General features: G+C 34.6%; 1 protein-coding gene across 1 annotated transcript; it reads right to left on the bottom strand.

Moving 5' to 3' along the window:
• Positions 1-3,705: 3,705 nt before the first annotated feature.
• On the bottom strand, positions 3,706-7,878 carry LOC136202024 (ATP-dependent zinc metalloprotease FTSH 2, chloroplastic). Its single transcript, XM_065992472.1, has 5 exons — positions 7,713-7,878; positions 5,809-7,002; positions 5,416-5,729; positions 4,467-4,707; positions 3,706-4,193 (listed from the first exon to the last, which is right to left on the bottom strand). The coding sequence occupies exons 2-5, from the start codon at positions 6,997-6,999 to the stop codon at positions 3,858-3,860; spliced, it is 2,082 nt and encodes a 693-aa protein (XP_065848544.1). The 5' UTR covers positions 7,000-7,002; positions 7,713-7,878; the 3' UTR covers positions 3,706-3,857.
• Between the last annotated feature and the right edge of the window lie 773 nt (positions 7,879-8,651).

Below are 8,651 nucleotides of genomic sequence, written 5' to 3'. Positions count from 1 at the left end.
TAAAGGGGCAGCCTGCCCGTTCCACCGTAGGTGGGAACGGGCAGGGCACGCTGCTCGTCCGACGGCGGAACGAGCGCTGCGTGCCGCCCGTTCCGCAGGCCGAACGGGCAGTTCGTCCGTTCGGCCGTGCGGACGAGCGACATTCGTCGCCCGTTTAGGCCAAATTCATTAAAAAAAAATTCAAAATTTAATAAACGAAATTTTTATTTAAATTTATATCGTAGGATTACCTCGTGTTCGAAACCATGGTCTTCGGGAATGCTCGGGTCCATTTTCATCCAATTCGGGTTTTTAGGCTTGGGAGATAAAGAGAGGAAAAAAAATTGGTTTTTGAAAAAAATTTATGAGAAGGGCATAAATGTCAAAAGGGTGCGGTAGGTGAAAAAAATGTTGCGATATATAGCAATACCCTTTTTCTATCCTTCTTTAACTTCATTTAATATAGAATATTCTAGTTTCCACCGTTGGAAATTGGAGTATGCATATTTTTATGTGCATATTAAATGAAGCCATTATATTAAAAAGATGAAGGGTTATGCTTTGAACCTAGTCAAGGTTATCTTGATCTCTACAACCTTAATAATTGAATGTGGAGTTTACGAAGGATCACACTCTTTGGTATGGTTCTTTATTTCCTATAAATAGAGGCTTGGAGAACATAAGTTGTAGAAAGCTTTGAGTGTTTGGCTAGAAGTATTACTGGAATTCTCACTCTGCACACTTGTGCAAATTATGTGTGATCAAAACTGAGTAGGGTGTATTTGGGTTTTGGGTTGTGAGTGAGTGATTGAGTGTTGTAATACTTGTACTCCATCCTCTTACAGTGCAAAAAGCTTCTTGCGGTAGCTCCAAGGATTAGCCACTGTTATGTGGTGAACCTTGTAAAAACTATTGTGTTCTTTCTTGTTTGTTTATTTCCTATATTCCGTGTTTTATTTTCGCGTTTTACCGTTGTGTCCTGGAAGAGGAATTTGATACTATGATCGTTTTTATAAATTCCTAACATCCACCACACTTCTTATAACTTCCCATTTTACATTTAATTCTTAATTTCCAACATTAAAATTACAATTAAAGAAAATTACAAAAACGTCTTTGAATAAAAATGCTTTTACATGAAAATGGAAATTACAAAAAATATCGTTCTAATAATTGGAGTGTCGAACTTGACTTGAAAAATTTGACTGAATAAAATGTGGTGTAAACAGTTAGATTTAACATTAAACAATTCTATATGTTAAAGTTTTTTTTTTACCGAACTAAATGCTACTGAATTGAAATTATTGATACTAAAATTAAAATTAAGTTCCAAAAAACATGGTCTAAATCTTAATTTATTATTCTCCTATAACCATGAGGCTAAAATTACACTTTATCCTAGTAATTAACAATTTTTTTTTATTTAAAGTATATTTAGAATGAAATTAATCAAGTGTCCCTTTTAAATATTAAATACAAATGCACTTCAATCAAATAATCAAGAAACTCACAAATTATTGAAAATTATAGTTTAAAACAATAAATGTTAAATTAATGAAGCAAAAATGATAGGAAGAAATTAGGAAAAATAGAAAGAGATAGAAGCATGTGAATGTGATCCCCACAAAAAAGAGAAGTTTATTATCTAAACATTAGGATTTTGTTTGGAGGATTACTAGAATTACTATAAGAGCACATGTGATGGGGGTTCCCCACTTACACTTACTCTACCTATATTTGTCCTTTTCCTTATACACCACATGTGACTTTCAAGTATCTATCATTCATTCCCTTTCTATTTATTATTTCATAAATGAACTCAATTTATTCTACACACTCAAAAAAAATAAAAGATACCTCAAAAATTGTATTTATTTAACATATGATATCATAAGTTGACATGTGTGAACTATGAAATTTATATGAATAAACATAGTTCCAATGGTTAAAGTCTTGAATTAATGGACTCCTAATCACGATTCCTAATCATGGATGCGGAGAATACATTTTCCGCATTTAACTTATTTTTTTTTGCAATCGAATAATCAATTGATTACATTTTACGCAAGTTCAATAGGCTAATTGAACATTTTATGTAAGTTCAGAGAGCTATCAGGACACTTTGAAAGTTCAGGAGGTCAATCAAGCTTTTTGGACAACTTCAGGAAGCAAATGATGTATTAAGCCAAATATATAGGTCATCCATTATTCACAGATTCTTCATTTTTATGCTTAAATACTAAATTGAAAACAATACACTTTGATTAGGGAGAGCAGTATATGTGATTCATCATGCTATTTTTTTTATGTTTCCTCATTTTTACAACCTTAACATTTTTTTAATCTCACTCGTTGAAAAGATCTCTAAAACTCAACCCATTGATTGTTATAAGTCGAGGGTAATTTTTTCTTTCAATTTCTAAAAATGAAGAGACCTATATATGAGAATTGATATTTTAATGTAAAATTCTTCATTATATTCCCTAATTTATTGTAGGCAATTTCAAAATCAGACTTCTACTGTGAGGATTTGGAATAATAACAAGTTTAAATTTAAATATTAAAAATACACTTTTTATGTGTGAAGAATTTTGCATCAAAATATGAATACTCATGTATATGTTTTTTATATTTAGGAATTGAAAGGCAAAATCCCTCTTAACTTATCATAATCAATTAATTGAGCTTTATTGATCTTTTCGATGAGTGAGATTAAAAAAATAAAATGTTAAGGTTGTAAAAATTTGTTTTTAAGCGTGAAAAAGAAGAATCTATGAATTATGGTTGATATATATATTTTAAAAATATTAGATAGCAGAGAGATGAAACAAGTGAGAAAGAGATGCCGAGAATAAAATTAAAAAAAAAAAATCAATTAAAAATATAAAAGTGCATTATAATATTTAAAGTAATAGTTTTTAAATATAAAAATAAATTTCAGATATCAAAATGTAAACATGATAAAATTTAGGTACTAAAAATAAATCACACTTTTCGGGCTTATTTGATGTTGGGCCAATTTGTCAAAAATAACCAAAATTTGGGTTGAGTTGATACCCAAAGTTTGATTTGGGCCAAATTGACTCCCCCACACCAACTTAATGGGCCAATTTGACCATTTATTTGTTTTGTTACTGTGACAGCAAATGTGTGTAAAAAAGAAGTTGATAATCTTAAATAAAAAAGTAAATTTTACAATCTGGATAATAAGAGACCAACAAAATACCAGTATTAACTCTGCAATTATTAGGATTCTAGTATTGTGGAATGTGATGAAGCTCATCTTCTTGTCCAGTTATGAATAAAACATATGACATAGTAGTTTACTTACAAATGATTTTTTCACCAATTTGATGCGCCTAATGTAAAAATGACATAAATTCACATTTGATTTCAACTTATTATTAGCTAAGAAACAATTGCAACTCTAATATTACTGCAATAGAACTAAAGGCCCGTTTGGCTACTTGATGTTCCTGTTTGCTAGTTCCTCTCCTTTTTGCCTTTGGAAAATGTTGTTTCTCCAAAAAGCTGAGATTTTATACTTTTATAAAAAAAACTATTTTTCAGCAGTAAAAGGCAAACATAAAACGAAAAACAGGTAACCAAACACCCCCTAAGTGTTCTCGCATTTTCACATTCTGGGATTGTAGTAAAACCTTTCTAAAAATTTGACAAATGGTGCATTTAACTCAGTTTATTATGAACGGTTATTGCTAGGAAATAAAAAATAAAAAAGTGCAAGATTTTGATCTTAAGCGACTCATTACATTTAAAATTGATGTACATGTTCAGTTTCACACTAGAAAGTATAAGCAATTATACATTTTAACTAACTGAATACGTATGGCATGTGAAAATGCAGTTGTATACACAAATTACACAGCAACAGGAGTGGATAAAGGCGTCACCCGATTTTCAACAGGAATTTCGACGAATTCTGAAAGGATTGCTCGGAACTCGTCACCGCTCATTGTTTCTTTCTCCAGCAGGACTTCCACAATCTTATCGATTGCCTCCCTGTTGCTCCTTATCTGACTCAATGCTATCTCATATGCACTGTCTGATAACCTCTTGATTGCAGTATCAATGTCTTCAGCAAGTTTTTCTGACATTGAATTCCTTGCCATCATTCTCATTATCACATCACTTTGTCCTGACGCCTCCACAAGTGACCACGGCCCGATATCCGACATTCCAAATGTTGTTACCATCTGTGATGCACAAATAACACTCTTTAGTTTAATTTGCGTCAGTCAAACCTATACTTAATATAAACTCCATCCAAAAAAACCCTAAACTTCCCGAACACCTTCCTCGCCTAAGTTATTTATCAAACCTTTAGTTAAATCGACGGTGCTTTTCAGCTTAAATTATCATTAGTTTCGTTATATTTCATTTTGGAAGTAGTCTATTGCTTATCTGAAACTGAAAATGAGTACATGTAACACAAAGCTTACTGAGATCAGATAAGTAAAGTTGTGTACCTGCTTCGCTAAACCAGTAATCTGCTGCAAATCACTAGCTGCCCCAGTAGTCACCTCAGGCTCACCAAAGATAATTTCCTCAGCAGCTCTACCACCAAGTCCACCGACTATTCTTGCAAAAAGTTGCTGCCTAGAAATCAGGGTAGGATCATCTGCAGGAATGAACCAGGTAAGTCCTCTTGCCTGGCCACGTGGAACTAGAGTGACTTTCTGAACTGGATCATGCCCAGGAGTCAAAGTTCTGAACAAAACAAAGATTAAAGTCATAAATCTGGATTGTAAAAGAATAATGTCATAAGCTTTCCTTTACTTTGCCTACACAATGGAAGAGCAAAATAGAGGATCAAATGTGTTAATCTGATTAGCATCTAAAGGATTTTCAACTATGAACTTGCAATTCATGCGGTCAAAGATAAAAATAACAAACTAACAGAACATGCATTATAAAAGAAATCATCCGTAAGAGTTTTATTATTCACTGCTTTTGATTGCTCCAAATCAAGCCAGAAATCAGGAGTGGAAAAGCACAATCTCACCCGGATTTTGGCTTTAGGGAGATTTAGAAATCATTTAGTTAAACCTTAGATATCTTATCCTGATTCTTGATTCAGTACAGTCAATTTTAAATCTATTGTGAACAGATTACATTAATTGTGATTTTGGTATTGCTTCCTATGTATTTGTGGTGATCCTAAAAAAGAAAACCCTTGAAAAATAGCGTTTTTTTTATTCTTGTATTGATTCTCAAGATCAACTTCCCAAAATATATTAATATTCCAACTAAATAGCATCCACATCAAACAAAAAAAATGTAAAAAACAAGCGCTCCAAGACATATTTCATAGATTATTAACCTTACCCATAAACTCATCTAGAACAGGAAGCCAAACAAAGAAAGCAGTTCTAGACAGATATATATATATATATATATATAGTTGGTGAAACTTACCCACAAATAGCATGGCCAACTTCATGATAGGCAACAAGACTTTTACTCTTTCCATCTGTCATTACTGTTCCTTCCATTCCTGCAACAATCCTATCAATTGAATCATCAACCTCTTTAGATGATATTCCAGTCTTTCCACGTCTACCAGCCAATATAGCAGCCTCATTTAAGAGGTTAGCAAGATCAGCTCCACTGAAACCAGGTGTTCTCATGGCTATTACTTCAAGAGAGACATCTGAATCAAATTTCTTATTGCCACCATGAACTTTTAATATCTCTGTCCTTCCTCTTACGTCTGGAACATCAACTGACACCTGCATAAAAGTTTATGGTAAGTTTATCTTTCATGAAAGAGAAAGTAGACAAACACAGAAGATTATATCACATAATTACCTGTCTGTCAAACCGTCCTGGCCGCAATAATGCAGAATCTAGGATGTCTGCCCTATTAGTTGCCGCGACAACAATGATACCTGTGTTTCCCTCAAAACCATCCATTTCTGTCAAAAGTTGGTTTAGGGTTTGTTCTCTTTCATCATTTCCTCCCCCAATACCAGTGCCTCTTTGCCTTCCTACAGCATCTATTTCATCCACAAACACAATGCAAGGAGCATTTTCCTTGGCCTTCTTAAAGAGATCACGCACTCTAGAGGCACCAACACCAACAAACATCTCAACAAACTCAGAACCTGATATGGAGAAAAATGGAACACCAGCTTCACCAGCAATTGCCTTTGCTAGAAGAGTCTTTCCGGTTCCTGGAGGGCCAACAAGAAGAACTCCTTTCGGAATGCGAGCTCCTACTGCAGTAAATCTCTCTGGCTTCTTCAGAAACTCAACAACTTCCATGAAATCCTGTTTTGCTTCATCAACTCCAGCAACATCATCAAATGTCACACCAGTGTTTGGTTCCATTTGGAACTTTGCCTTGGATTGACCGAAGGACAATGGGAAACCAGGCCCACCTGGACCACCCATTCCTCCCGATGAACGCCGAGAGAGAAGGAACAGACCCCCAATTAAGATTAAAGGGAAAGCTAGATTCCCAATCAAGTTGAATAGCAAGGAACCCGAGTCTTCTTGAGCATTATGTGCTGCAAAGTCAATGTTTTTCTCTCTGAACTTCTGGAGGAGCTCTTGGCTGAGTCCAGGCAGTTGCACACGAACTCTCTGCACCCGGTTTCCTAATTCAGGAGAGACAGCCTCTACAATAGCAATGGTTCCATTCTCAAACAAATCAACTTTGTTGACTCTGTCTTTGTCCAAGTACTCCAAAAACCTTGAATAAGACATCCTGGAGGAGGAAACACCTTGATCATCAGCATATGCCTTCCCATTTCCCAATAAAGTGGGTGCAACAATGCTTCCACTGCCAAGCAATTGTTTTAGGAAGCCTCTTCTTCCATTATGAGGACTCTGGTCTGCGGATGCTCTTGTGACAACTATTTTCGATGTCCGACCTAATGATTGAAATCTTGATGTAACAAAAATATGCCTGCCATAAATCTCTTTCCTCAAATTCTGTTTCTTATTGTGGGTTGATAGACCATTACTCCCTACAATGCAAGCTGAGGATGCAGCCATATGCTACAGGTAAAAAAGGGCAAATCATTAATCAGAATGTAGAAAAAACATAAACAGAATAATATGATTTAGCATCCAATCACCAATAATTGAAATAATCCAGGTACTCAAGTATACTGGTATTAATTTAATTCCTAACTTCACATGAACAGTAACCAACCCCTAATAGATTTTATCAATAGGAGTATTAAATTAACCTAGTTACTATTCCACATCTTAATTGCAAAGAAGAAGATGCCTAAACAATTTCTAAATCTCACATATAAAAAGAGCTCAGCTCCTATTAGAAAGATCCTGACAACTTCGGCTTACATGATTTTAATCATTAACAGTGTATTAAACTCAAACTAGCACATTCAATCTGGAAATATAAAAATCTTCTGACGCTTTCACGCATATACAAATTACCAATGATAAACGAAATGCATAAGCTGTAGGTAGATACACCTAGAGCAAAACTAACATCTCCGAGGCTACATACACACAAACACACACACATCAAAACAAGAGTTGGATTCAAATTCTATCTAAATTTCTATCAAAGCAAACGAGTATTGCGTCAATTGAACTCTCCAGATATGAAGTAAGTACTCTACAAGCAGGTAATTCTAAGTATGAAACAGTGAAACATGCCATCGCTGAAATTCGTTCGCCTAAGCTGAAATGAAATTGAAGAATCGCATAGGATAATTCGAGAAGAAGAATATGCTTACCCGGAGAGAGATAGAGAGAGCAATGAGTGGAGTGAAAGGGGGTTGAGGACACAGAAAGAAAGAAGGAAGAAGAGGAGAGTTATGGAGGGTGAAGAAGGAAGGAGATGTGGTTTGGGAAAATAGTACGTGGCGTTTTCTTAGCGGATGACGTTTCTCCTTTCCCTTCCAAGTTTTCTTTTCTTCTCCTATGCTCGGTTAGTCACTCGTTTCTGATTTTTATTTTTTTTCTTTTAATTTTGACTTTTCACTCCTATGTATTTTTATATTTTTGTCGAGATATTTTCATTCAGCTAGATCCCAATTTAAGGGATATTTAGGAGCACGAATTTAGTCGACGCATATCAATAATCTTAAATTTGATAACATGAGAAAATTATAAAAATGGGTGTAATGGGAGGCTCATTTATATTTTCAGACCCATTATTAACCAACTTACATAGATAGACTGATTCATTTCGAAATATCCACAATACCCTTCATATATATATATAAGAAACTTAATCACAATTCCTCCCCCTCACCATTCTCTACGGCTCTCTCTCTCTCTCTTATTTTTCATTAAGATCATTCATTGGAACACATCAATCCAAGCCCAAGCCTTGTCATGTAAGTATGATGTTAGTTTCATATGTTTAAATCGCTTTTAACTTGTTGATGTTGTTTTTGAGGTTAGAAATTTGTAAAATCTGTACTTGAAGTTATTCGCGGAAAATCGCGTGCTTCGCAGATTATGATTTCGATTCGCGAAATCTTAATATGCGAAGTCGATGGAAGGTTGTGTATGCGTTTGTGACTCGCATACTTCGCGGAATTCGCATATGGAATATACGCGAAGTATGCGAAGATATGGTATTCTATTATTTGTTTCGCATACTTCGCATATATTACGTATTTGCGAAGTATGCGAATGTATTTGCGAAATATGCGAATTCGCATATT

The sequence above is a fragment of the Euphorbia lathyris genome, chromosome 8 (assembly GCF_963576675.1).
Source record: "Euphorbia lathyris chromosome 8, ddEupLath1.1, whole genome shotgun sequence".
NCBI classification, from domain to species: domain Eukaryota; kingdom Viridiplantae; phylum Streptophyta; class Magnoliopsida; order Malpighiales; family Euphorbiaceae; genus Euphorbia; species Euphorbia lathyris.
Note: the sequence above shows the minus strand (reverse complement) of the source record. Positions and strands in the feature narration are given on the sequence as shown.

Coding starts and splice junctions, on each gene's coding strand:
- LOC136202024 (XM_065992472.1), bottom strand. CDS start 6,999: ATGGCTGCATCCTCAGCTTGCATTGTAGGGAGTAATGGTCTATCAACC. Junction 5,730..5,808: donor CAGGACGGTTTGACAGACAG/GTAATTATGTGA, acceptor ACTTTTATGCAG/GTGTCAGTTGATGTTCCAGA. Junction 4,194..4,466: donor TTACTGGTTTAGCGAAGCAG/GTACACAACTTT, acceptor TGTGCATCACAG/ATGGTAACAACATTTGGAAT.